Raw genomic sequence first — 26,927 nt, 5'->3', positions numbered from 1 at the left:
CCAAGTACGAAACCAACTGCGGTAGTACCTCATGCACCCCCTGATGTCATCTATCTCGGCAGCGGCCCACTCCGCATTCCGTGCCCCACATCCAGCAACCTCCACACACAACACGACAAGAGCGTCTCCAGAGCGCATCTCAAGCACTTGATATGCGCCGATAGTCTATACGTGTCTGCAAATATACAACACGCCAGCGTGCTACCTTTTGTTCCCGCTGCGGGGCGCCCTACACGGCCTATGACACTGCCTACGACTGTTGAGGCGTCCCTGACGCCTCCAGCACCAGTTCACCTGCGCGGAGGAAGAACCCGCGCACGGCCAGTCGCATCTCTGGCACCGAGTCGCGGAGCAGCAGGTCCGCGACGAGGGGGTAGAACGTTGGGAGGTGGGTGCGGAACGCGTCGTCTTCAAAGTCCGTGGCGCCCCGCACAATGTCGCTCACCACTGGACTCCAGGCTGCAACGTTGCGCGGCTGCGCGTCGGCGTCGATCGCGATGAAGTCGCGCGTAATTTCCGTTGCGAGGGGCACGAGACGGTCGAGCACGCCGCCTCGCGTGGCCTGGTGCGCCGCACGCGGATCTCTGTACATCCGAAGGAGGACATTGATGAGCGTTGCTGCCGCGGACGACTCTTGCTTAAGAAGATTGGGGAGCTGCTTCATGAAGCCGACCTTCCAGAGCCGCATACGGAGATCCTTGTTCGCGTTAAATCGGCGAGCGAACCGCCACGAGTCGTCCAACACGCCCATGAAGCGCAAGAGGTGCTCTGCCGGAATCGTGTTGTAGACATCGTCATTTTGAAGCAATTCGTGCGTCGTTTCGATGAGTAGCAATTGCAGGACGCATTTGACGATGATCGTCTTGAAAATGCGCCGTTGCTCGCCGTACGTCAGATTGTGCAGGGGCAGGGGGTTCGCAGTCACGGTCTCGAGGGGGGCGGGCGCCACAAACTTGTGGAATGGCGCGTCCTCATCGACGTAATCCTGCGGCGCTGGGACCTCAGCGTGCAACGCATCATCGAAGAGGTGGTAGGCGGTGGTGGTACGGAACAGCGCGACGAAGGCGGTCACGATAATCTCCCAATTCTCGGCGCTCAACTTGGTTACGTTGTTCTCCAGCAGCTGCTGGAAGCAGCTCGTACCAATCCTTGCAAGCGTGTCGTTCTCCTGGCAGATACATGCGACGAGAATGTCGAGTAATCCGTCAAGGTAGCGCTGCAAGATGTCGAAGTAGAACGTGTAGAGGTCGATGAGATCGCGCAGGGCCGAGATGAGCGTCGTACTCAGCCACACGCTCATGTCCTCTGGCGACTTGAAGCGAACGTGGCTCTTAGCGCGCAGCACGGCAAAGATTGGGAACAGCGTTTGCTGGCAAACGATGTTCCAGAACTCCACACTGAAGTCCTTGCCGTGCTTCTTGAGAGTTTCGAAGAGGCAGTCCAGGGCCACGCGGCGCACCTCGAGATCCTCACCGGTCATGATGATGTCGAAGAATGCGTTTAGCACTGGCAGCCAGTACTTGAGCATCGGATCATCGCTTGGCGCGATAGCTGCTGGCGCCTCACCCTGCACCTGCACCGGCAGCAAGCACTCAGGGTTCTCCAGCATCTTGGGCACGAGTCCGCGCACCATGTCGATGGCCTGGAGTGAGATCTTCTGGAACTTGGACACCTTGCAGAAGTCGGTGAGGCAAGTGGCGAGGTCTGCGAACGCGCCGTAGCGCACGACAAGCGAGAAGTGCTCGCGGTACACGAGCGAGACGAGCTCGAAGGCGTGATTAGCGACGCGCTCCGTGAGAACCTTCGATGCGGCAGAGAAGACGGCAAACATCGTCCGCCAACCCGAGCGCAGGTTCTGTACTCGCGCCTGAATCATCTGCTGCAGGCACTGCAGAACCATCTCGCGAGCGTCCGAGTTCATGTTGTGCACAATCGTGTACTCGAAGGGACGGAGGAAGTCTTTCTGGAAGCGGAAGTGGGACAGCTCCTCCTTTTGCAGGAAGTTCATCGACAGCTGGCGCAAGGCATCGAGCGCGAAGAATGACACGTTCGGGTTGTTGTGGCAGCACACTTGGTTGAAGTGCTCGCCGAGGATGAGCCAGATGTTGGACCACTCGAGACGGATGCGTCCCATATTGTAGTACGAGATCTCGACGAGCTTCTGAAGCGAGAACATGCGGGGACGGTTTGACGAGCCGGTCGACTGGATCTCCTCCCACGACACCTCGCTTAGCGCCTTAACGAAGTCAACGATGGCGGACTGAGGTCAGCAAGATCAATGCCGCGTGAACTCACTCCGGAAAGATTCTTGCTCAGGGCAAATACGCGGTCGGCTGCCACAGTGACCTGTGACGATCGCGACTCCTCAGCGAGCTCGTCAGCTGGGGCGGCACCGCGGCGCGTTTTGCTAGAGGTAGAGCGGCGGCTCGACGTCGATGCTCGACGGTTGAGATCAGGCACGTCCATGCCACTCGAGATGAGCTGCATGCGCTCGATCTGCGACACGCAGGTAAGCACCTCCTTCCAGCTCGCCTTGAGGTTGTTGCCATCAGTGACTGCAATGTCGAGCAGAGTCTTAATCGCCTCCATGTTCTTGGGCTTCATCTCAGCGAGGTTGTTCAGGAAGGTGAACTTCGCAAGCGTTGTCACGAACGCGTTGCGCTCCAGCTCCATGTCGAATAGGCACACAATGCGGATGGCCGCACGCAGACCGTCGAGGCACAGCTCAACGGTGTCCATGTCGTCCGTCTCTTGCAGCTGACCCGATATGCCAGCCAGGAATGGCATCCATGCAGCCTCAAACATGAAGCGGACGTGCTCCACGCGCGAGGCGGCGTAGTAGTGGTCGCGAGCGCCCCTGCGACTCGAGCGAGCCATGTGCTTGAGCAGTGCCTCGGTCTTACTGGCCATGTTCTCCGATTGCGTGAGGAACGCCTCGCGCTGCAGGTCGCGGCCAAGAGTGGGCCCAGTCGGACCACCAAGTGCCGCCTCGACCTCGTCCTTCATCCGAATCTCGTTGGAATGAATTTCGTCATAGATCTCCCCGAGGAAATCTTCGGGCAGGTCGCCGCCATCGTTGATCCCGCGGTTGTTCCTCACAAACTCAGGCTTGGTCATGCGCTTCTGCTTGTAGTTCTTGTTGTGCTGGTCCGTGTTAAGCATGATGATCGAGAACGAGAGGATGTACGCGGCGTCGGCGTTCGCGAATACGGAGCCCGGATTCTGGTGCATGAAACGCTCGGCGAACTTGAGCATGAAGCGATCAATCTTTTGCGACTCGCCAGGAAGACGGAAGGTCTGGAGGTACATGCGCATCGCATCCGTGAAGAGCATGCCGGTGAAATTGAGCATGTCAACAAACGCGTGCATGATCGCCACATGCTCAGCGTCTCCCTCACCGAGGTACTCGCCGATCATGGCTTTGCTAAGGTGCTCGTTCGTGAGCAGGAATCGCGCGATGTCTTGCGGCTGCCTGCTGCGGATAAACCCGTGCTGCACCAAGAACTCGATACCGCGCTTCGGTTTGAAGTTGAACTTCTTGACGCCTTCCATAAGCATTGTCTTGCGTTGCTTCTCGTTCTCCAGTTTGGAGACATCGTCATTCTCAGCGAGCTCGGGGTTTGGGCTCCCCACCTCACGCGGCGTTGGCGCAGGTGCAGCAAGCTCGTTTGGCCCGCCAGACCGAGGACGGTCCAGGTCCTCACTCGCGCGCGGCGCGTTGGGGTCGTCCACCCTGCCAGGGTTGCCGCTTGACCACGTCGCAAGCGATTTGAGCGCGGCAACGAGGCACTCGAGAGACTGGCGGCGCAGCTTGATTTCGGGCGACAGGCCAGCGTACTGGGGCGGCTCGTGACTCAGCGCAGTCGTGCTTAATGACGGAGGAATGGCTGGGCCATGCCCGCCTGACGCCTGCTTGGATGAGCCAGCCTGCAGCTCCTCCTTGCTTGGCGGCGCAAAATGCGTCTGACCGATCTTGGAGACTGTGTTCATGAGCTTCTCGTAGATGTTCTCGGGTGCTGCGCGGTCGCAGTCGTAGTTGAGATAAATCTCCACAAGAGCTTGAGGGTCATTGCACAGGCGGATGAAGACGCCGAGGATCAACGACTTCTGGCGGATCGTCGAATGCCGCATCTCGAGAATGGGGATAAAAATCTCTCTGAGGAGCACCTCGACCTCCTTCTTGAGCGGCGCGCGCATCGACTTCAGGACACACCAGAAGATCTCAGTGCTCAACTCGAAGACTTGGGTCACCGGGCTGACTGCGTTGCGCGACAGGCTCTGGCACAGGTACTGTTTGATCTCCTGAAGGAAGGGGGTATGCTCGGCCGACGAGCTCGAGGGTATGGTGACAGCGGGGTTGGTAAACAGATCAGCGTGCGACTTGAGGAGGGTGAGGATGAGATGTAGCGATAGAAGCTTAGACCGCATCGCGGGCGATCGCAGATCGAGCTCGCTGTCCGTGACCAACGGCTTGATGCTCAGTTTGCAGAGCGCGCGGAATACGAGGAACGCGTCCTTAACGTACAGCTCCTCGGTGGGAATCGGTCGCCCTTCGGCGTCGTAGTTGCCAGCCTCATCACCGTTGGTGTGTACGTTCTCGGGTGTGTCCAGGCCATCACCGTTTTGCACCTGAATCGAGACCGAGTTTTGCGCAGCGGCTGCCTGCGCACTGTCGCTAACATTCGCATCGCCTGCGAGAATTGCAGGCACAGCGGTGACCGAATCGCTCGGGTTGGGCGCGGAGAAGCTCTCTACAGTCAAGCGTTGCCCCGAGTCGGGGCGCGGCGATGCAGGCGTGCTCCCCTCCATCGTGGGCGTTTGAATGCCCATCCCATTCAACGTCATGACACTGTTACGGTTGTTACGGTCGGGGCGCACGACTCGCGAGAACACATGGTGCACCATCTGCGTGACGCCGCCCTGCGCGACGACTTGATTATTCGTGTCGTTGCTCAGCCTGAAGACATTGTAGACGGTTCTGACGGCCTTTAGCAAACTGCTCTGATGGACGAGCATGCCAGGGTCGGTGCTAAGCACTATCGCCATGAGCGCCTTGACGACCTGCAGCGCAACATTGGGCGGCGAGTTCTCGTTGTAGCACAACGTGATGGTGTGCGTGATCAAATCTGGAAGAGGTGACATGCCCTCTGGAGGGCCATTGGGCTCGGAGAAGAACGAGTGCGAGATGAGCTTGGACAGGAGATCGAGGCTGGTGACGAGCGTTGGTACGCTAGTGTGTGTAGGGTTAGCAATCGCAAGACGGAGCGGCTCGAGGATCTCCCGCGGGTGCAGGTAAGCCGTTTCGCCGTCCTGGCAGAGGTCGAGAGCGCGCTGTGCTGCCTTGAGGAAGTGGGGCGATTTCTTCGCCTCCTTGCTCGACACGAGCACCTTGAGCGGGGGCATGATAATGATGGTGGACAGGTGCGGCGCTGGTCCGGAGCCAGGGCGCGCTGCGAGAGAGATCGACGTGCTCGTCGATGTACGTCTGGCGTGTCCCAAGCCGCCTGAGCTTGGCGCTGCCGAGGAAGGCCGGGATGGTGTGGAGACAGACGGAGGGCGGGAGTGCACGCTCGACACGCTGCCAGAGGCAGCGCGATTTGGCGTGCCGCGCTCTGGAAGAGGCGAGACGGAGCCTTCGGTGATGGTCGCCAGCGGCGTGGCCGTCCCCGAGCGGGAAGGCATCCGCTCGAGCTGCTCTACTGGTGCACTGCCTATCGACTCGCCGAGTGGCACCGTGGGCTTTTCGGGACTTTCAACCTTCGGCGGCGGGGGTGGGGGTGTGTCCATCGCTGTTCCGTTGTCTGCGGGTGTATCGGCTGATGGACGAGTGTGAGACGAGCCGTCCTCAGCGAGAGGAGGAGCTGGAGCCTCCGAGGTCGGGGCGGATCCACTGGACGAGGGTGGGTCGTCGTGGGGAGGAACCGGGGGAGGCTCGTCGTGAGGCGGGGGAGACGGAGGATCGTCGTCGTCTGCTGTCGACGCAGGTTGTTGCTGGTCAGAGGGCAGTCGTGATCCGTTGGCGTCGGTCAAAGCGGCCACGCTCTCCTCAACCTCATCGGTTGCGACTGGTATGGACTCTGCTGGATCCGCGTCGGACCCCATTGCTGCAGCTGCAGGAGCAGGAACAGGGGGCGCTGTGACCGCGTGATCCTGGGGATCTTCGTGCACAGCGTCGGGTTGGGACGTGTCGGTCTCGACTACGGGCATGGCGAGCTCGATTGATCAAAAGCCATGCACGAGTGCGAGTGGGGTAATGTATTGGAGCGAGACGGAGATGTGGGTGATGGCAAACGATAACGGCCGACGTCTGTCTTGGATGGAAACGTCGCGCTGTCGTGAACCGATCTGGATTGCGGGTTCAAGACTCGTGGCTCTCGTGGCCCGCGAGCCGCCGCGAGCCGCGCCACCGCCTTGCGACGCGAAACCTACAGTATTCCCACAGACTTGATCCCTTAACCACACCCCTCTCGAAATCATTAGATCCCGCTCGACCCCTTTCCTAGCGCTACCACCACCATTCGATAGCTCTCGCTTCTCTAATCATGTACATTCGTCTCAACTCTTTTGCTATGTCTACAACCCAACTCACGCAAAACTCTCCACGCCCGGCAGCCAGCCACGGGAAGCATCCTTTGGCCCCTTGTCCTTGATTATTCGCGAGGACAACGCCGACAGCGTGTTTGCCTGCTGCCACAACGCGTCGTACTTGGCCTTCTCGTCCGAGTGGCTGTGCACGTCAGCGAGGCGTTCTGACTCGTACTTGATAGGCAAACTCACAACCGGTTCAGCACAATGTGGCCTTTGACCTGATCGATCTTGCCATTGATGCGACCGTCAAGAATCAGCGATACGACCAAGTTCTCGACCTCGGGCGTAGAGAGGCTAAGTGTCTGTACAGTCAGCAATCATTTGTGGAAGCACTGACATCTGCGAGGAAATCAAGGTTCAACCTTGTGTAAGGCTTGATCATGTCGACGATATAGTTTGTCCGCAGGGTCCGGAGGAGGTCATCAATGAAGAAACGAATGAACGGGTCAGAGGTGATCGTCGCAGCGTTGGCTGGGATAAGCTGGGAATTTATGGAGACAGCGTACCTTTCAGAATGCGTTCTGCTTGCTTGACGTCACGGTCCTGGTACGCTGCAACCAGTGCGGTCATGGCCATGATCTGAAGGTCGTTCTTATATCTGCGGTGAGCCACTTCTGTCCAAAACGTTACTCACGGCTTAGTTTCTTGCGAGTCGAAAGGGTTGATGTCACTCCCCATGAGCATATAGGTCAAGACTAGATACTTGAGCACCTGGATGCGCTGCGGCGATCCAGATTCATCGTATTGCCTGAACGACTCGAACAGGTCGGTCGATGCCTTGTCCCATGATTCTGCCCCGTCAGCGCCATTAGACCTAAACTCTCACTCTCCATCATCCACATCTTGCCGCCACACTCGCGGATCACGCCCATAATGCGGGGATGTGGGATGGCATTGCGCACTTTCATGGACGCATTATAGATCTCCTGCCCGAGTCAGTTTGATCACAGAAGCTGACATACCTTGAGCTTGCGCGTCTCCTTCAGGTCACTGTACATCTGAATTTCGATAGCGTAGAGCTCGAGTACTATTGTTAGTTAACCAAGTGAGGCCAATAGCGCTTACGCAAAGAACCCTTGGTTTGATCGTCGGCCGAAGAAGTCTCGCTGGGATCGCACACTTCATGAAGAGCCTTCAGAATCTGGTCGTCAGGCGAATCCGCGCAGCTACTCACAGGCTGAAGACGCGCGTACTCTTTGCGATCAAGCCAGAGCTTGGCTAGCTTCAGATTCGACTTGGTCGAAAGGCGCTGCGCGTCAGCCGCGCATATACGAGATGTGCTCGGAAGACGCACCTCGTTTTTGGCCTCTTCGCATGCCACCCGTGTCGCCTCGTAGAACTCCTCAAGGGTATCCAGAGGGATTTTGGGCGAAAGAGCGGCGTGCTACACTGTCAATGCTACCTTCCTCGGCGACCTACTTTGCCTTCCCCAGCAACGTAGTCGAGGATGTTGTTGATCGACTTGTCGGCATAGTTGCGCGTCACACTGTTCTACCTGTCAGACTTGGAAAGTCATGTAGCTTACTTTGGTGTACGTTAGAAGCTCACGGTACGTCTTGAGTGACTCGTGCGGTCGATGGAGGTGCAGAAAGTTCATCTTGGTCATCTGCTTTAGAGCTTTGAACCCCCTACCGTCAGTCTACGCATCTGTCATGCGCACCATTCTCCCTTCTGATCCTGCCCGTCAACAATGGCGCGAAAAGCCTTGAGTGCAGCCTCCGAATCATCGTCCTTCAGTGCTGGTGTCAGTTCGCGCGAGGCTTGCCTGCGTACCTTTGGCTTTGTAGTACAGGTTCTCCTCGTCGCCGCCATCATCTTCCATGCCATCGTCGTCGTCGTCATAGTCAAAGTCGTATTCCTGCTATTAGATGATGGAAGGTGAATAACTCACTTCATCGTCCGCGGCATCCTAAGTGTCAGCAGGGAAGGGGTGGTTGACTCACCTCCATCATAAACTCGTCATCAGACATGGCGGCTCGCTACACAGCTCAATAGCTCTGGAGAAGGGACGGTGTATAGGGTGGAGCAAGAACTACCAGTCTGGTTGGGAGATGCTTGCTGCGAGCGAGCAAAGACGAGAAAAGGGCAGGTGTGAGATGTGCGATGGCAATATGGACGGCGAGCAATGGAACAGCAGGTGGACACCGGGTGCGAGTGCATCATAACGGCAGCATGATCGCATGAGCGAGCATGAGCGACGCGCGGTATGACGATGCACGTGGCGAGATTAGATGCCGCATTGCATGCAGGGTGAGGCTGGGGGTTGGATGACCCAATCGACATTGGCTCCTCACCCAACAGCCCACCCACCAGCGTACAGAGAGTAGTAGTAGGAGGAGTCATTCTCCCCCGGAGCCGTCTCACCGCACCACATGATCAACTCACCCCGCCTCCATTGACATCTCTTCCTCGCTCTCAACAACCTCCTCCTCTCTTGTCATCCTCAACACAAAGTTCGTCTCCCATCCACTCTTGCATTCATCCATCCATTCCCCTCTCTCCCCCCTCACCCGGCATCAATGGTCTTTCTCCATTGAACGCGCCGCCATCCATCCCCCCTCCCCCCGCCCCAGATCGACACATCCAGACCGACACCAACATCGCCTCGAGTAAACACAAGCAATGGCCGCTCAGCCCCCTTCTCTGCCTTACATCAGGGATGAAGCCTCCACTTCTCAACAAGTCTCGTACCCCTCCTATCCACATGACGAGTATGTCCACGACCTCGAGATGGATGGCGAGCTTGAGGAGGACGACACTGAGAACGCCTCGTTGTTCCAGTTCTGGACTGCCAAACGGCACATGACCCGTAAAGGCAAGAATAAGGCAACCGAAGAGGCCGCCTTGCCATGGCGGCTTCGCTCCAGGCTGAAGACGGTCAACGCTGGCCTCTTCTTGTGTCTCAACATTGGTGTCGACCCACCAGACATTGTCAAGACCAACCCCTGCGCCAAGACAGAGTGCTGGGTTGATCCCTCGACCTTGCCATCAACAAAGGCCATTGAGGCTATCGGGAGGAGTGAGTTTGATTTGCCACCAAGCACTGACCAATTCAAGACCTCCAACAGCAATTCGAGACACTCAATCCCAAAGTTCGCTTCAAAGTCGTAAGTGCTAGCATGTTGCCCCGCGGCCGACGCTGACAGACAGTGTTTAGACCCCTCCATAGAGGAGACCAAAAAGGTGTGCACCAACCTGAGGAAGAACTCGAGGGATGAGCGCTCTCTATTCTACTACAATGGCCACGGCGTGCCAAAGCCAACGAACGGCGGCGAGATCTGGGTGTTCAACAAGAGTGAGCCGAACGCCCGCGACACACGAGGACAACACACTGATGCCAGGTTACACACAGTACATTCCAGTAAGCCTGGTAGACCTACAAGAGTGGCTTGGAAGGTAAGTGCTCTCGATCGATCACGGCTGAGGTCTAACGCGCAGCCCTTGCATCTACGTATGGGAGTGCTCAGGAGCCGGCAGCATCATCACAAACTTCAAGACGACGGCGCGGCGGCGAGATGAGGAAATGCGACAAGCGAACGCGGCCTCGGGTGCTAGCGATCAGCCCGGCGCCTCGTTCATGGACTCGATCCACCTTGCACCCTGCGCAGCGAACCAAGTCCTTCCCATGTCGCCTGACTTGCCCGCTGACCTCTTCACCTGTTGTTTGACATCTCCAATCGAGACTGCTTTACGCTTCTTCGTCCAGCAAGATCCGCTGAAGCGCAACATCGCCAGCACACCGGACAACCCGCGCAGCCGTCTCACTGTTGACATGGTCATGAAGATCCCTGGCGATCTTAAGGACCGCCGCACGCCCTTAGGTGAACTCCAGTGGATCTTTACGGCCGTGACCGACACCATCGCATGGCTCTCCTTTCCGCGCGAGGTTTTCATGAGGCTGTTCCGCCAAGACCTCCTCGTCGCAGCGCTTTTCCGCAACTATCTGTTGGCGCAACGCATCATGACGACCTACCATTGCACACCCGCGTCTCATCCAGAATTGCCGTCAACGCACAACCACCCGCTTTGGGACTCATGGGACCTCGCTGTCGATGGTTGTCTCGCACAGCTGCCGGAGCTGCTTGACCTTCAGGCCGCCGCAGAAGCAGCCGGTTCAACGACCCCTCCACTGAGTACATACAAGCCATCGCTGTTCTTCGCCCAGCATCTACAGGCCTTTGAGGTTTGGCTCCAGCATGGCGGTGGAGAGACCAAAAGCAAACTCGCCGGCAAGCAGCCTAGAAAGGAGCCTGAACAGCTTCCTATCGTACTGCAAGTGCTGCTCTCGCAGGCACACCGCTTGCGAGCCCTTATATTATTGTCGCAGTTTGTCGACCTTGGACCTTGGGCTGTCAACATGGCGCTGTCGATCGGCATCTTCCCATACGTGCAGAAGTTGTTGCAGTCGCCAGCTGCCGAGCTCAAGCCCGTCCTTATATTCATCTGGGCCCGGATACTTGCCGTCGACAAGTCTTGCCAGATGGACCTGCTGAAAGAGAACGGCTACAACTACTTCGCTCAAATCCTCGCGCCGTATCCAGTTTCAGGACAGCCGCTTGTGATCCCCAACGCCAATGAGCACAGAGCCATGTGCGCTTTCATTCTCGCCATGCTCTGTCGCAACTTCCGCGCCGGCCAGCAGGCTTGTCTTACGTACAATGTCTTCGATCACTCTCTCACTCGCCTCCAAGAGAACGACTGGCTGTTGCGAACGTGGTGCCTGCTCTGCATCGCGCAGATGTGGGCAGACAATGACGAGGGCAAGGCGATGTGCATGGACCAGGGACGGCAGGAGCTGCTCATGGCAGCCCTGCGCAACACATCCGTCGAAGTGCGCGCCGCTGCGCTCTACGCTTTTGGGACGTTCCTCGGCGCATCAAGCGGGCCAATCGACGCACCGGAGTTCAAAGGCGGTGGCGGAATGGGCGCTCAGTTGGGCATCAAGGAGCACCAACAGCTTGAGGTTGAGGCCGGCTTGGCGTATGCGTGTATGATGACTGTTAAGGAAGACGCCAGCCCGATGGTCCGTAAGGAGCTGGTTGTCGTCATTTCTTGCGTTGTCCGCGAGTGGCGCGGATGGTTCGTCGCAGCCGCCTGGTGCTATTACGAGCAGGAGGCGGCATTGGCCGGTTCCAATGCTGGGTCCGAGGACGACTCGGACATTGTCTCGGAGGCCCTCGCCGCATGGGTTGCGTCTGATGAGGTTGCTCCCGAGCAACACCAGGTCAATCTTACCTTGCTGAGTTCGTTTAAGACACTCTTTGAGACCTTGCTTGATCTTTCTGTCGACCCCCACGCCGAGGTCGCCGGCATGGCCTCGACTGTCGTTGACTACGTCGTAGCTTTGCTGCTGAGCTCGGCATTCAACCGCGTCCCCGGCACATCTCTCAATGGTCTGAACCGACCAAAGGTTGGTGCGCGATTTACCCAGAACTCTGTGGTCCAAGAGGTTCCTCAAACCCCGACACGGCAAGTCGCGCGCTCCAACACAGTGTCTACCGCCAGTTCACCAAGCTCAGGAACCCTTAAGCGGAACTCTTCGGTAGCCACCGCCCTGCGCAGCCTCGCCTCCATGACGGGTTTCATTCAACCCGAGACTTCGGAGCCTGCACCAGCACCCGCCGAGCCCGTCACTCGTACAGACGTCGAGTCTCAGCAGAACGGAGCGCAGTTCTATAAGTCGCCCTACCCAGACGCAAGCCACCAGCGCGTCTTGCCCGAGGGTGTGGGCGGTGGGCGAGGCATGTTGGGTGCTAGTGTCCACCATTCTCTCGACCCGACGCCTGTACAGGCAGTTGCCGTGCTCGAGGCGCTGGTGGAGGAGGACATGGAACGTCTGCGTCAGCGGCGACTCCGAGGAACTCAGGCTGGCGGCGATGCAGACGGCCGCTTCTCGAATAACGGCCTGGCGCGCCCCAACGATCTGGGCATCGGCATGGTTGCTGCCGAGGTCAAGGACGATATAGTGCCGCTTCGCAGTGGCTTCTTCGATTGGGCGGTCGAGTACTTCCGCGAGCCGCAGATGAAGGCACCCGACAACGAGGAGCCTGGCAGTGTGACGTACAATCAGCAGGCATGGCGGCATCTCCGCAACGAGAGTCAAATCGAGCGATCGCGGATGAACGAGGACTATGCCGCGCGGCACAGATGGGACCATGAAGTGGGGACGTTGCAAAACGACGCTTGGCCATTGCAGCTCGCATTCCATGCCCACGACTCACACTTGGCCGTCACAGACGACGAGGACAAGATCTGGTGAGCTTGAACCCATGTCGCTTGACTAACAACAGCATTTGGGATTGGTCCACTCGCTCGAAGCTGAATCGTTTCAGCAACCAAAACATGGCCGGCAGTTCCATCTCGAGCCTCCACTTCATCAACGAGACGGCGACGAGTCTTTTGCTCACAGCGTCGACGGAGGGCTCGATCCGCATCTGGCGCGACTATGAGATTCCCGGTGAGACGAGCCTGGCATCCGCGTTTAGGGCAGTGAGCGACATCTTCCCAGTCGGTCACCACTCAGGTGTCCTCACCGCGTGGGAGCAGCAGAAGGGTCACCTGCTTGTCGGCGGAGACATGCGCGTAGTGCGGCTATGGGATGCTACGTACGAGCGCCACTTGCGCGACATCTCGACTCAGGCCGGCGCGAACTTGACAGCCATTGCTGCAGACGAGCCGGACGGCAATGTGTTTGTGGCAGGCTTCGGCGACGGCGTGGTGCGCCTCTTCGACAAGCGGCTGGAAGACGCGAGCCAAGTCGTTCTCCGGACATGGCGCAAGCACCACACCTGGATCCAGAGCGTACACCTCCAACGGGGGGGACATCGAGAGCTGGTGACTGGATCCATGGACGGCGATGTGCGAATCTGGGACGTACGTGCCCCCGATGCGCCATTGTACGAGCACAGCGTGCAGCCGCAAGGTCTGCAGGCGCTGGCGGTGCACTCTGGTGCGCCCGTCCTCGCCACTACGTCGGCACCAACAGGCAGCAGCCTAAGGCAGAAGCTCATCGTGCAAGGCTTCGCCAACCCCGAAAGACCCAAGACGCTCAGTCGCATCGACATTGCTCTCGCACCAAACTACGGCGGGCCCTCGCGTGCGGGATTCATGCCGAGCGCTGCCAGTCTGGTCTTCCACCCTACCGAGATGCTCCTCGCCGCCGGAGGCTACGACTCGAGCGGAAATGTTAAGCTGTACAAGTGCCGCACGCCCACTGGGCCAATGTACGACACTAGCGTCACCACGACACGCAACGGGTTCCTCGAGCACTAAGGGAATCTGGGTACATAGACATGTTAGTTGTAAAAGGCTTTACCCGCAGCCATGCATTGGTTGTAGGATATGTGTGTAGCATTCAGTGACAGGCGGATGACTGATCGCCGACCATACAACGGGACCGCTCTTCGCCATGCACGCGCACTCTATCATCTTCTATGCATACCCCACAAACTACTTGCAAACGTCCGAGAGCTGGGCGGCAATGCCCTGTGGGAAGCGGAACGCCGTGAGGGTGGAGCCGAAGCGCTCCGCGATACGCCGGATGCCGTTCTCGGCGATTGCGGCAACAGCGGCGCAATCGGCCTTGGCGGCCTCAGCAGCCGAGGACGACACCTTCGGCGCCATGCCGGCCAAGTCGGCGCTCAGAGCCAGCGCGGCGCCGCGCACGCGCACAAGCGCCTCGAGCGTACTGGGCAGCACGGCTTGGACGTAGCCATACTCGTCCTCGTCGTACGCCGCGACGCTGAGCGTGGCGAGGATGTCGACGATGCGCTTGAGGCGGTCAGGTTCGGGCACGGCGGCAGCGACAGCGCGGCGCGACCACTCGGCGCCGGCCCAGACGCCGAGGCCGCCACGCGCAAGCTTGGCGGCCGCGACGAGGGGGCCGAGGAACGGCGTGCCGCCCAGCCACTTTTCGAGGGCCGACGCGTTCTCGACCTTCTTCACGACGGCGAGCTCGGCGGCGTGCGCCTTGTCCAGCACCGCGAGGACGGGCGCGGGCGTCGGCGCCGGCTTTCCCTCGAGCACGCTTGTGACGAGGCCCTGCAGCGGCCCGGGCTTGGGCGCGGGGCGGAAGATGTCGCCCGTCTTGACGGCAATCGAGCGCTCGTCGCGCACGGGCACGGGAGACGCGGCCGATGCGCTGGACGGCTGGCGGCCCTTGGCTGCCAGCGTCTTGTACGAGTCGCCGAGGACCAGAAGGAGGCCGCGGAAGACCTCATGCACGAGCGCAGGGCGGGACGTGTCCGCGAATATCTCCTTCCTCCGCTTCGAGTGGACGACGCGCTGCAGCTCCACGACAGTGTGGTCAACGTAGAACGGGTTGGTGCTGCCGAGAGCTATGAGGAGGTACTTGTCCGCCGAGAGGGGGCTTCTGCGAGTGAAGCTCGCGAACGGGAGCGGCTGACAAAGATACTCGTTGATCACGGCAAGCGCTGGCTTCAACGCGAACATCCCTGTCAGCTGCAGAACGAGGAGGTAGTATGCCAGTCCCCAAGACATCGAGCCCCTCTTGGCGAAGTTGATTGCGAAGGGGCGCAGGAAGGGGAGGTACGTCACAGCCGCGCGCCACACAGAGCGGCGAAGGGCGAAGTAGAGCACGGTATAGACGGCCGTGAACTGGGCTGCGTTGGCAGCTTCAGCGTAAAATGATGTGGGGCAGAGGGTAAAGAGCTGCGCCAGGGCGTGCTGGACTACGACCGGGAACGGGGCCTGGTGTCAGCAGTGAGAGAGGAGGGATGATGTGCATGTGAAGCGCTTACTTACCTTCTTCTGAGGCCACTTGGGCCCAACATTGCACACGAGCACATCTCTAAGTGCCATCGTCGTCATGAACACGGTGTTGCCCAGCACCAAGAACCAGATGCGCTCGTTCCAGTGCCATGGGTAGCGGGTGGTAGCTGCACTGCTCCATCCCAGCCCAGAGGCGGGGTTGTAATGATTCTGTGCGCCAGTAAAAGCGAGAGCCAGGACGAGCGCCGCGAAGGCATGGGCAGCCAGGAAATTCAGCACCCGTGGTGTGAACGTGCCAAACCACAGGCCAACGGGGGAGGGCGAGGCGGGGATGAGCGGTGGCGCCTCGATCCATGTCCGCCGAGCGCGAAGGATAACGTGCACCGAGAGGAGATAGAGTGGGGGTGTGAGAATGAGGGAGAGGACGGTGGTAAGCAGAGATGGACGCCAGCCTGCTGTCAGCGGGTGGGGTATAACAACAATGGGGACGCACCTAACAACACTGCTGGAACTATGAGAAACGCCACTGCGGTGACTACGTATGCACGAATCACCAGCTCCTGCCAGCGGAACGCAATCGCTTTCTGGTGTTAGTTCGATCGACATGGTCGAGGCTGGCTGGATGACATACTCTGTAGTGGGCGTCGATGCGCACCAATGCCTGCTGTTAGCTGGACATTGCATGGGACTGCTGATTCAGTGGACTCACCGGAACAGGCGCCCTGGAGGGCGCGGGCTGCAGCTTTGTCGACATCCCGCAGCAGTGGGAGAGATGTTTAGAGCTGTCTAAGATGAGAGATGGAGGGTGCGAGCCAAAGTTGGTAGGTTGTGCTTGTTGTGGATGCGGAAGTATTTGGTCGGTGGAGGTTGTCCATGCCTACATGTTCGCTTCACAGATCACAGACAGCTCACTCCACTCACACGAATCACGCTACTCACTCCGCTCGGTCCGCTACTATTCTGCATCACTCTATGATTCCTACACTATCGGCCCACCCGGTCGATACTCCCGCTCGGTCGATTGAGAGACTGGCAACCCGTTGCAATTAGTGCTTCGACGCAATGGCGGTGTCAAAGTCGATCGCCTTGTCAACGGGCGAGTAAATCTTGTCACCACGCTGCTTGTAGAACGAGACGACCTTCTCGGCGCGCGAGGCGATGCCGTTGGGGGTAATCTCGAACTTCTCGTAGACCTTGAGGTAGGGGCCCGACGCACCCCAGGCTCTAAGGCCAAAGGTCTCGTGCGCGTACTCGTGCCAGCCAAAGGTCGAGTAAGCCTCAACGGACATGATAGGCGCGCCGTGAGGGAGCACCGAGAGACGGTACTCCTTCGACTGCTGGTTGAAGACCTCGAAGCAGGGGATTGAAGAAACGCGGACCTTGAGACCCTTCTCGCGGAGCTGCTTGGCGGCGTCGACGACAATGGGAACCTCCGAGCCGGTCGAGATGAGGGTGATGTCGGCGTCCTTGGCCTCCTCCAGAACGTAGCCACCCTTCGAGGCCTTCTCAATCGACGAGCCCTCAAGCTGGGGCAGGTTCTGGCGGGAGAGGGCGAGGGTCGAGGGGGTCTTGGGCGAGGTGAGGGCGATGGCGTAGGCGGCCGAGGTCTCGTTGCCGTCGGCGGGGCGCCAGAACATCATGTTCGGGGTAGCGCGGAGCCAGGCAGCGGTCTCAACCGGCTGGTGGGTCGGGCCGTCCTCACCGAGACCGATCGAGTCGTGGGTAGCGATGTTGAGAACACGAAGGTTCGAGAGCGCCGAGAGACGGACGGCTCCGGCAGCGTACGAGACGAAGTTAAGGAAGGTGGCGCCGAAGGGAATAAGACCACCGTAGGCAGCGATACCGTTGACAATGGCGGTCATGCCGTGCTCACGGACACCAAAGCGGAAGTAGCGGCCCGAGTAGTCGCCGAGGCCAGACGAGGGAGGCTGGAAGTCAACAGCGCCCTTCCAGCGAGTCAGGTTGGAGCCGGTAAGGTCGGCCGAGCCACCAACAAGCTCGGGGATGATAGGGGCGACGGCGTTGAGAACGTTCTCCGACAGCTTGCGCGAGGCGACGGCGGCGTCTCCGGGCTTGAAGGTGGGGAGAGCCTTCTCCCAGCCCTCAGGAAGGCGGCCCTCGAAGCGGCGAACAATCTCGGAGTGCTCCTTGGGGTACTTGCCCTTGTACTCCTCAAGAGTCTTCTTCCACTCGGCTTCCTTCTTGGCACCGGCGTCACCGGCCTTGTGGTAGATGTCGTAGACCTCCTCAGGAACGACAAAGGTCTTCTCGGGGTCAAAGCCGAAGCGGGTCTTGAGCTGCTTGATGTCATCGGCCTTAAGGGGAGAGCCGTGGACGTCGTGGCCACCCTCCTTGAGCGAGCCGTAACCGATGGTGGTGCGGAGGACAATGAGGGTAGGCTTCGAGTTGTTGTCACGGGCCTCGGCAATGGCGCCAGCGATAGCGGTGAGGTCAGAGTCACCAGAGGTGACGTGAAGGACCTCCCAGCCGTACGCGCGGTAACGAGCCTCGACGTCCTCAGTGAAGGAAACGTCGGTGTTGCCGTCAATGGTAATCTTGTTGTCATCGTAGATGGCGATCAGGTTGCCGAGCTGAAGGTGGCCAGCAAGCGACGAGGCCTCCGAGGAAACACCCTCCTGGAGGCATCCGTCACCGAGGAAGGCGTAAGTCTTGTTGGTGAACAGGTTGTAGCCGTCCTTGTTGAAGGTGGCGCCCATGTGAGCCTGTGCGATGGCGAGACCAACGGCGTTCGAGATACCTGGCGGTCAGTCACCGATCACCGACTCGAGCCGCTCGCCCCAATCTCCCCCGCACAACTCACCCTGGCCAAGAGGGCCGGTGGTGACCTCGATACCGTCGGTGTGGTCGTTCTCGGGGTGGCCGGGGGTGAGGGAGTCAATCTGGCGGAAGTTCTTCAGGTCGTCCATCGAGAGCTTGTAGCCCGCGAGGTGGAGGAGGATGTACTGGAGCGCACAGCTGAAGCAAGGTCAGCAACTGACTCGGCCGGTGGAGGTCCCTTGAAAAAAAAACAGTGACGCTTTGACTCACGCGTGGCCGTTCGAAAGAATGAAGCGGTCGCGGTTGAACCACTTCGAGTCCTTGGGGTTGAAGTTGAGGAACTTGCTGAAGAGGACGTGGGCAACGGGAGCCATGCCCTGGGGAAGTTAGCAATTGGTCCGGGGAGCTGTGAGAGGGGAGGGGCTGCTCACCATGGGGGCACCAGGGTGACCGGAGTTGGCCTGCTGTTAGCAACGTGCGGGATGGACCTTGTGGACAAACCTTGGCGACGACATCAGCGGCGAGAGTGCGGATGGTGCTGCGGGTTAGCTAGTGTCGGTTATGGCGGGAGGGAAGACTCTTTAAAGAGTAAGTACGCACTTGACCGCGAGCTGGTCAGCGTCGGTGAACTGGACACCCTTCAGCGAAGCCATATCTAGTGTGAGTGAGGATGAGCGAGGGAGGAGGAGGGATGAGGGGATGAGAGCGTACTTGATGATTTTGGTGGAAGGTGAGGTGAAGCGAGAGATGGAGAAGAGAGAATGGAGAGAAGAGAAAGGATGATGGAGGCGGGGACTCTTTGAGGGGTGACGAGTGGGGTGGGATTTGGTTCATCCAGGCCCGACAACGTGCTCTCCATCCCACGCTCCCAGGCGCCCAGGCCAGCTGGCTCTTACGTCTGGGGTCGGTCAGTCAGCGATAATCCTATTCCCTCAGGGTCCCCTCTCTAATGACGTTCAAATCGGATATCTCGTCTCCGCCCCCCAGTGCCCCGCCCCGGTCTGTCGGACCGAAGGCGCAAGAGAGATACACAGATCAAGGCCGCGCTCACCCCACGCCCCCACCCTCATCTCACATCATCGGTGACGTCCGCCTTGCCGTCTATCACCACAAGCTGTCATCCTCTTCCATTCCCCGTGGCCCCCTACGCCCTCGCCCCATCCCGCCTCAAGATCGCTCGGTTCGGCTTGTTGTCCACCACGCCCTCTGGATCTCTGATCTCTGACAAGCTGGTAATGTGTTCTGGCCGCTTCAGCCTCATCATGTTTCGGGGAAAGCACAAGAGAGGGCTTCAGTCATCTGTGGAACGTGACCACTGCGGCCGACCAAGTATTCGAGCGGACACCGAGCCCCGATGTGTGGCCTATCTCATCTCGCAAACCTCGCAGCCCCTGCGTTTCTGCATTCGCCACTCCGCATCATCTTGACACTCGGCCACTGGCCACTGGGGGGTGCTGTAAATCCGGTCTCGCCTTTCCCCGTACTGTACCCTGCATGCAGCAGTACTTCCCGCCGGTCTGGCTCTCCGCTGCGTATCCGCCGCGATCCCGCCGCGAAATCACCGCCTGTGCTTGTCCGCAGGCACTGAAACTTCTGGCGTTGGTCGCCACTGTTCCTTCGCACGCGTCGCACGGTCGCGCCATGTTCGCAATTTCCAGAAGTGACGGCCCACGGAAGCGTCTCAGCCATGGGAGTCACTCTGCGGCGAAAGGAGAAGAGATCGCCTGACGTCGATGCTCTCGCACGCTCGCACGCCCGCACGCTCGCACGCTCGCACGCCCGTTCTCCCGGGCACGCACGTCCGCGACGCCCATCCACCCACACTTTGGCACACTTACTGCCATGGCAATTCCGCACCTTCCGATGCTAGATGCGAGAACACGCACGTCGGACGGAGGAACGTCCGCTTTCCGGGCCGGATTCCGGAGCGGCATTTACCCCTCTCACGTGGTAGCCATGCATTTACCACGAGGCAGCCTCCACCTTTCACTGAACCACCAACAGAACGAAGAACAATCTCGCCGCACCTGACTCTTAATCCATCATGGGCCGGTCACGTACGCCCCGCTCCCCTCTGATCGCTAACTGCAGATGCGAAGAACACGACGACCCAAGCCAACCTCTCGTACTACGAGCGACTGAAGCTCAAGCAAGGGACTGCAGCGCGGCGCCTCGGCCAAGAATCCTTCAAGCCGCTCGACGCGTGCAACCTCTGCCTCTCGCGGGCGACGGACCCCGTCGCATGCGGCGAGGCGCACATCTTCTGCCGGGAGTGCGTGATCGCCGACCTGATCGGACAGAAGGCGGGGATCGAGACGCAGAAAGCCCAGTTGCGCGCATGGGAGGAGGACGACGCGCGGCGGCGCCAGGCCGCGCGGGACGCGGCGCGCGCGCGCGTCGTGGCTGATTTTGAGCGCGGTATGGGGCTTGCTGGCGGGCGCGGCTCTAAGCCCTCCTCTAGCTCGTCCACCCCGGTCGGAGCGGGGAGTAATTTCAAGCTCGATGAGGACGCCATTGAAGCCGCGGCGGGAGAAGCGGAGGAGCGAGCGAACGCCGCCATCGAGGCTGAGGCGAGCGATATGCGCAAGGCCAAGATTGCCGCGTTCTGGATCCCCGCCAACACGCCCAGTGCCCCCCTGGGCCCGCTCAAGGCCGTCAAGCTCCAGACGCTCTGCCATGTCGGCGGGACGGGGAAGGCGCACCCGATCTCGCTCAAGGGCCTGCTGCCCGTCGTGCTCAAGTACCCGCCGGGCAAGGACAAGGGCGGCCAGCCGACGTGCCCTTCCTGCCAGCGCGACTTGAGTAATGCGAGCGGCGCGATGCTCCTAACTTCGCGGGAGCCGGCGGGCGGAGAAGATAGGACAGTGGAGGAGAATGGTGGCCCACGGAAGAAGGCCAAGAAGGAAAAAAAGGAGAAGCTTCCGCCAGCGGTGTGCGGACACGTCGTATGCAAGACGTGCGCGGATACCGTCGTCAAGCCTGCGGGACGATGCTGCGTGTGCGAGGCCAAGGTTGAGCCGGGGGGTATGCTGCCGCTGGGGTCTGAGGGTGGGTTTGCATGTCTTGGGCAGCAACTGACGACAGGGACAGGGTATGCTGCATCAGGTGGGGCGGAGGTCAAGACCAGCAGTGCCGTCGTCTTCCGTGTGTAGAGAATGTATCTATTAGCATTGGGCTGGGGCGCGCATGTGGCGGTAGTATGCGAGGACACGGGAGGTCAACTTTATTAGGACAAGGCGAGGATAACTCATCGTGATATAGACAAGGTAGTCAGTTATGGTGCTCCAAGAAAGACGAATTAACAGTTATGCCTTGAACTTGTGCTACAAATGCTATGAGAACAGGGAACTAGTGCTCCAGATGTCGTGAATCGAATAATGATGCGTGGAGGAGCTCGCCGGTCAACTCCTTCCGGCGAGGATCGTACTCAAATCGCCTAGAAAGGGAGCATGCGCACTTCGTCGAGGGTAACGCCCGCCGCCCTCAAGCTCTCGGGCTCGAGGTCGCGCACCTCCTGGTCGAGATGGTCGTACAGCGGCTTCCTGAACGAGTCCATGACTGCGCGGAACTCGCGTGCATTATACGAAGCGGGGTCGCGCGACGCCTTGTCAAGGTACGCGTTGTAGCGCTCGAGGCCGTCGTGGATGATGCGGTGGCTCTGCACGTGGTCCGAGGACGGGCGGAAGGACGGGTGCTTGTGCAGGTATGGGAAGATGTGGGCCTCTTCGATGCGGTGGTGTGCGTCGAGGGAGCGGGCGACGCCGCGCGCGCGCTGCAGGAACGCCGGGAGCGTCATGCCGTGCATGTGGAAGGAACCGTCGGCGAGCGCGTAGTTGGTCTCGAAGGCGTGTTTGAACGACGCGTGGAAGGCGGCCATGCCGCGGGAAGGCGCGAGCCATTGGTGCTCGAGGCGGGCGGCGGCGGCGGCGGAGGCGGCAGCAGACTTGGGGATGGTCGTCATTGTGTGGGTTGGTGGTGTGGTTTGGGGTTTTGGTCTGAGTTGGGGTTCTCGGTGGTCAGAGAGTTAGTGCAGAAGAAGAAGCAGATGCTCGTTATTTATATGTCTCGGAGGGACGGCGGCGACGCGCGGAGTAGACGCTGGTGTCGTCCATCGTTGCGAGGAGATGTGATGAGCAGCGAGCGCTGAGCAATCGCGGAGCTCGGTCTTGTACTCGGTGATGACCACGGAGGAGTGGTCGTAAAGTGATTGGGCGTGGCTGCAACTCATCTCTTTATGGCTCGAGGGGAGGCTGAGTCATAGTCCTCTCGTCATCGTATCTGCTGTCATCCAGTCGCACCGGAATATTCTCGGATCTGCCCCACGTGCCTGATCCTCCTCTCATCCATCGCAAGTGGCATATTCTGATGGGTGCCACTTCACAAGCATACTTAACATGCATCGGCCTCTATACGGCCCACTCTCCATACACGATCCGCCCGTCAATGATCGTAGCCCCCACCTTGGTAGCGAGCATCTCGTCCTCGTCGACCTCCATGAGATCATCGTCCCACAGCACCGCGTCGAAGCGGAAGCCCTTGGTGAGACTGCCAGTGTCGTTCGAGAACGAAGCATAGGCCGCGTCCGCCGTGAAGCCGCGCAGCGCCTCCACGCGCGTCAGCTTCTCGTTGGCGTACCATCCTCCGGGCCCGTGCGGCGATGTCCCGTCCTCCGCTCGCCGCGTCACCGCTGCGTAGAACCCCTTGAGCGGATCAGGAGACTCGACTGGGAAATCAGAGCCAAGCGCGATGCGTCCGCCTGCGTTGAGATACGAGCGCCATGCGTATGCGCCTTTGATGCGCTCAGGGCCGAGGCGTGCTTCAGCGTACCACATCTGGTGTCAGCGGTCGTCATAATGCGAGTGCTCAGATCAATCCATTACGGGCAGCCAAGGCGGTTTCACGCCCGAAATGTCGTTTGGCTCCACTACTCACATCACTTGTAGCGTGGGTTGGCTGGTAGCTCCCAATCACGCCCAGATCCGCTGCACGTTTGATGTCATCCATTGTGAAGATCTGCGCATGCTCGATGCGCAGGCGGCGCGCACGTCCGGCCTCCTTGTCTGTCCCAATGGCGGCCTCGATCGCGTCGAGCACGACGTGGTTGGCCTTGTCGCCAATGCAGTGGACATTGACTTGCCAGCCCTGCCGTCAGCTCCATGTCTCACTTTGCATGACCGCATGCCGCTATATCCCAGCTACTCGCCGCATGTCGCTCAGCTCACGTCTGCTCACCTCGTCATAGTACTGCTTGATGAGCGGTGCCCACACGTGGTCTTGCGTGAGGAGGAACCCCTTCCACCCAGGCGCGTCCGCGTAGTCCTCGAGCAGCGCCGCGCCGCGAGAGCCCAGCGCACCGTCCCCAAACAGCTTGACGGACTGGAGCGTCCACCGGCCGTCCTGGAGGCCCGTAACCCGCTCCACCTGGTCACCACAGTACACGTCACGGGGCTCGGGACACAGGAGCATGGTGTAGAAGCGGAGGCGGAGCTTGCCCTCCTCCGCCATGCGGCGGAAGAACGCAAGGTCCTCCGGCACGAGGCCGGCGTCGTGGATGCCAGTCAGGCCAAGAGACAGGGCATCGCGCATCGCGACGTTGAGGTTCTCCTCGCGAACCTCGTCCGTCATCGGCGGCATGACCTTGCCAACGTACTCGCGGATCGCGTTGTCCAAGAAGACTCCGGTAGGCTTTCCGTCGGCGTCGCGGATGACCTGGCCACCCTCGATGTCCTCCACCGGGATCGGTCCCAACTTCTCCTCGATGGCGTCGAGCACAGCTGGCGAGACCCACACCGCGTGGATGTCGGTGCGGTACAGCACGATGCTGAGGCCCTTCAGCACCGGGGTATCCAGGTCCGCGGCGGTCGCGTACTTCTTGTCAGGCCACAGCTCCTGGTCCCAAGCCTGGCCGATGACCCAGCCGTGCGTCTTGCGCGACTTGACGTACGCCTCGGTGCGCGCGACAACCTCCTCGATCGTCTTGGACCCAAGCAGCTGGAGATGCCGGCTCGCGCCGTACTCGAGCGGATGGGCGTGCGCGTCAGTGAAGCCCGGGGTGAGCGAGTGACCGGGCGGCAGGTAAAGGATGCGGATGCCTGATGTCTTGCGAACAGCGTCAGGCGCCGACTTGGGCACCGGGACCTTGGCGCCTTTTTCGCCATACGTGCGCCTCACAGCCTGCAGGCTGCCCGTGTCGACGACGTGCTTGCCTGCGACGACGAGGCACTGCACGGCGCCAGCCCCGCCCTCCACGGGGACGGTGTACACCTTCTTGCCCTCGCGCGAGCACACAGCGTACCACTCCGGAAGGGGTTTGGAACCGCCGTCCACCGTCCATGGCGCCTTGGACTTGGTGAGGCCGTTGCGCTGCGCGTAGAGCACCAGGAAGGCCAGGAGGACGAGGCTGATCGCCCAGTGGGCCTGGCGCGTCGGGCGCTTGGGCGGGCGCGCGGCGCGCTCGTACTTTGGTACGGCGGCGGCGGCCGCTGGAGGAGCAGTCTTGCGCTGCCGGACCTCAGACATGATGGATGCAGTTGCGCTGTTGGAGGTGGGCAGCAGGTGCAGACTATTAGTTCTGGAATATATGGACAGGCGCGTCGGATCATGCCACACTTCGCCGCCGATATCAGCGTCATGACACGTGATGTGCCTTCCCACGGTCACCTTCCCTCAGAGTGAATTGCACCCGCCGGCTAGCTCATCGCCCAACGACAACGGCGCACCACAACACCATCTCTTCTCACGTTCTCAACATCACCAATTACCACAACATGTCCGACTTTGACCACGACCTGTACGGCGACCTCGACCTCGAGGACCTTGACGCGACGCAGCTCGACGAGGAGCTCGTCGACCCTGACACGCTGGATGCTCCGGAGCCTGCGCCGCCGGTGCCCACTACGAGCGTGGGCGGTGTGAGCGACGCCGCACCCGCATTTGACGCGCACGCGGCAGCTCGCCCCGTTCCTCAAGGCTTTGACAGGATGAAGCCGAGCGATATGCCGGACGAGGGGTTAGTTTGTTCTCCGTTTCTCCATCTATTTTCCAGTCGTGTAGAGCGCTAGGGCGCACGTAGGTTCCACAGAGATCTGAGAGCGTAGGGGCTGCACAGCAGCCTACAGAATAGAGGGTCCTCGACCCCCATAGAGGTAGAGAGCTGATTGCGCGGTGGGATAGTACACCGCGCTCGGCAGGTGTGATAGACTCTATACCCCATACCGACCATATACTGATACTACTCTTTCCATGCACGCGCGTGCCGCCACCCCTTCGCATCCCCGTCCTCGTCACCTCTGACTTGACACATACAGCAAGATGTTCATCGGCGGCCTGAACTGGGAGACGACAGATGGTAAGACGGGACGGACGCACCACTGACGTGCCAGAGGGACTGCGCGCATACTTTATCCAGTTTGGCGAGATTGAGCAGTGCACGATCATGCGCGACCCGACGGGCCGCTCGCGCGGCTTTGCCTTCCTGACCTTCCGCGACCCGGCGAGCGTCACCAAGGTGCTGGAGCAGAACCACCAGCTCGACGGCAAGATGGTAAGCGTGCGCTCTGACCCCGCTGACGCAGATCGACCCGAAGCGCGCGATCCCGCGCGCCGAGCACGAGCGCACGGCCAAGGTGTTCGTGGGCGGCCTCGCGGCCTCGGTGACGAGCGACAGCTTGAAGCAGTTCCTCGGCCGCTTCGGCAAGGTGATGGATGCGACGGTCATGTTTGACCGCTTGAACGGGCGGTCGAAGGGCTTCGCGTTCGCGACGTTTGCAGACGAGTCGGGCGTCGACAATGCGATGCAGCACAGCGGCATCGAGCTCGAGGGGCGCGCGATCGAGATCAAGAAGGCCCAGCCCCGCGGCGCCGGTACCCAGGTCAAGAGCTTCAATGCGCCGGGCGGCGCACGCACCACCGGCTTCAACCCCACCAGCAACATGAGCTTTGGGATGGGCTTCGACCCCGGCGCCATGGCGATGATGTACAACAACATGGCCAAGGGCCAGATGGGCGGCGGCTTCGACCCGAATGCCATGGCGATGATGTACACCAACATGATGAAGAGTGAGCCAGAGGGAGGACGCAGCTGACGTTAGATATGGGCATGAACGGTGGCGCGCCGGCCATCAACCCCAACATGGCGCGCGGGATGGGCGGCATGGCCGGCGGCGGCATGGGCATGGGTAACATGATGGGCGGGATGGGCATGATGGGCGGCATGGGTGAGTATGTGGTGGACGAGCTGACGGCAGGCGGCATGGGCATGGGTATGGGCGGCATAGGCATGGGTGGGATGGGTATGGGCGGTATGGGAGCGATGGGCGGAGCCGGGATGGCCGGCAGTCGCGCGACCGTGAGTTGTGTCCGTAGGTCGCGCTAATACTAGGGCGGACGCCAGCCTCCGAACGCGCCGCGCGGCCCCGCCGCCATGCGCAGCACGGGCGGGCCGAGCGGTATGGCGCAGCCGATGGCGCAGAGCGGCAGCGGCAACGGCTCGGCGTCGGGGTCGGCTTCGGGCCCCCAGCGCTACTCGACCCAGGGGCAGCAGCGCGCCAAGCCCTACTAGCCTCGCATCGCAATCTCACGTCCTGTCTGTTTCATGCTGTAGAGTAAACTGTACGATGAAGAATGCCGTGTCAATGCGTCGGAGGTGTTGCATAGAGCACAATAGAACACACTGATCACTAGCGACTGATGGGATACCACAGCACAACGACAAGCGCGCTCATCAAAACCATTATACCTCAAGGGATACAAAGCTATAGTGTCCACAAGAACCTGTACAAAAGTGTCCTCAAATTACGCGTACGTCCTCGCCACACAGTGGCGGGCGGCCT

The 26,927-nt window shown here is 60.1% G+C and overlaps 8 protein-coding genes across 8 annotated transcripts; 2 read left to right on the top strand and 6 right to left on the bottom strand.

Moving 5' to 3' along the window:
- Positions 1-250: 250 nt before the first annotated feature.
- COLE_03941 (uncharacterized protein) lies at positions 251-5,682 on the bottom strand (the record flags this gene model as incomplete). The annotated part of the gene is made up of 2 exons (XM_018420327.1): positions 251-2,260; positions 2,296-5,682. The coding sequence occupies 2 exons, from the start codon at positions 5,680-5,682 to the stop codon at positions 251-253; spliced, it is 5,397 nt and encodes a 1,798-aa protein (XP_018279567.1).
- Positions 5,683-6,585: 903 nt separating this feature from the next.
- COLE_03940 (uncharacterized protein) lies at positions 6,586-8,558 on the bottom strand (the record flags this gene model as incomplete). The annotated part of the gene is made up of 16 exons (XM_018425986.2): positions 6,586-6,727; positions 6,778-6,890; positions 6,926-7,059; positions 7,095-7,186; positions 7,223-7,379; positions 7,415-7,514; positions 7,551-7,615; positions 7,654-7,729; positions 7,763-7,837; positions 7,883-7,972; positions 8,008-8,079; positions 8,114-8,216; positions 8,249-8,327; positions 8,362-8,446; positions 8,480-8,497; positions 8,532-8,558. The coding sequence occupies 16 exons, from the start codon at positions 8,556-8,558 to the stop codon at positions 6,586-6,588; spliced, it is 1,428 nt and encodes a 475-aa protein (XP_018279566.1).
- A 652-nt stretch (positions 8,559-9,210) lies between these two features.
- Positions 9,211-13,860, top strand: COLE_03939 (uncharacterized protein; the record flags this gene model as incomplete). Its single annotated transcript, XM_018422893.2, has 6 exons — positions 9,211-9,607; positions 9,646-9,695; positions 9,739-9,883; positions 9,930-9,984; positions 10,027-12,843; positions 12,879-13,860. 6 exons carry the CDS (start codon positions 9,211-9,213, stop codon positions 13,858-13,860), a joined length of 4,446 nt encoding a protein of 1,481 aa, XP_018279565.1.
- Positions 13,861-14,037: 177 nt separating this feature from the next.
- COLE_03938 (uncharacterized protein) lies at positions 14,038-16,072 on the bottom strand (the record flags this gene model as incomplete). Its single annotated transcript, XM_018422892.2, has 5 exons — positions 14,038-15,297; positions 15,352-15,770; positions 15,812-15,902; positions 15,950-15,979; positions 16,028-16,072. The coding sequence occupies 5 exons, from the start codon at positions 16,070-16,072 to the stop codon at positions 14,038-14,040; spliced, it is 1,845 nt and encodes a 614-aa protein (XP_018279564.1).
- Positions 16,073-16,364: 292 nt separating this feature from the next.
- Positions 16,365-18,749, bottom strand: COLE_03937 (uncharacterized protein; the record flags this gene model as incomplete). Its single annotated transcript, XM_018425758.2, has 5 exons — positions 16,365-18,076; positions 18,140-18,294; positions 18,367-18,473; positions 18,598-18,634; positions 18,697-18,749. 5 exons carry the CDS (start codon positions 18,747-18,749, stop codon positions 16,365-16,367), a joined length of 2,064 nt encoding a protein of 687 aa, XP_018279563.1.
- A 2,783-nt stretch (positions 18,750-21,532) lies between these two features.
- Positions 21,533-22,057, bottom strand: COLE_03936 (uncharacterized protein; the record flags this gene model as incomplete). Its single annotated transcript, XM_018422891.2, has 1 exon — positions 21,533-22,057. The coding sequence occupies one exon, from the start codon at positions 22,055-22,057 to the stop codon at positions 21,533-21,535; it is 525 nt and encodes a 174-aa protein (XP_018279561.1).
- Positions 22,058-22,502: 445 nt separating this feature from the next.
- COLE_03935 (uncharacterized protein) lies at positions 22,503-24,615 on the bottom strand (the record flags this gene model as incomplete). The annotated part of the gene is made up of 3 exons (XM_018425757.2): positions 22,503-22,928; positions 23,029-23,238; positions 23,329-24,615. 3 exons carry the CDS (start codon positions 24,613-24,615, stop codon positions 22,503-22,505), a joined length of 1,923 nt encoding a protein of 640 aa, XP_018279560.1.
- A 248-nt stretch (positions 24,616-24,863) lies between these two features.
- On the top strand, positions 24,864-26,656 carry COLE_03934 (uncharacterized protein; the record flags this gene model as incomplete). The annotated part of the gene is made up of 7 exons (XM_018425756.2): positions 24,864-25,105; positions 25,404-25,444; positions 25,479-25,639; positions 25,671-26,154; positions 26,187-26,312; positions 26,343-26,443; positions 26,477-26,656. The coding sequence occupies 7 exons, from the start codon at positions 24,864-24,866 to the stop codon at positions 26,654-26,656; spliced, it is 1,335 nt and encodes a 444-aa protein (XP_018279559.1).
- Between the last annotated feature and the right edge of the window lie 271 nt (positions 26,657-26,927).

Source organism: Cutaneotrichosporon oleaginosum, assembly GCF_008065305.1.
Source record: "Cutaneotrichosporon oleaginosum strain ATCC 20508 chromosome Unknown ATCC20508_contig03, whole genome shotgun sequence".
In the NCBI taxonomy this organism is placed as follows: Eukaryota; Fungi; Basidiomycota; class Tremellomycetes; order Trichosporonales; family Trichosporonaceae; genus Cutaneotrichosporon; species Cutaneotrichosporon oleaginosum.
The sequence above is the reverse complement of the archived record's forward strand: the minus strand, read 5'-3'. Positions and strand labels throughout refer to the sequence as shown.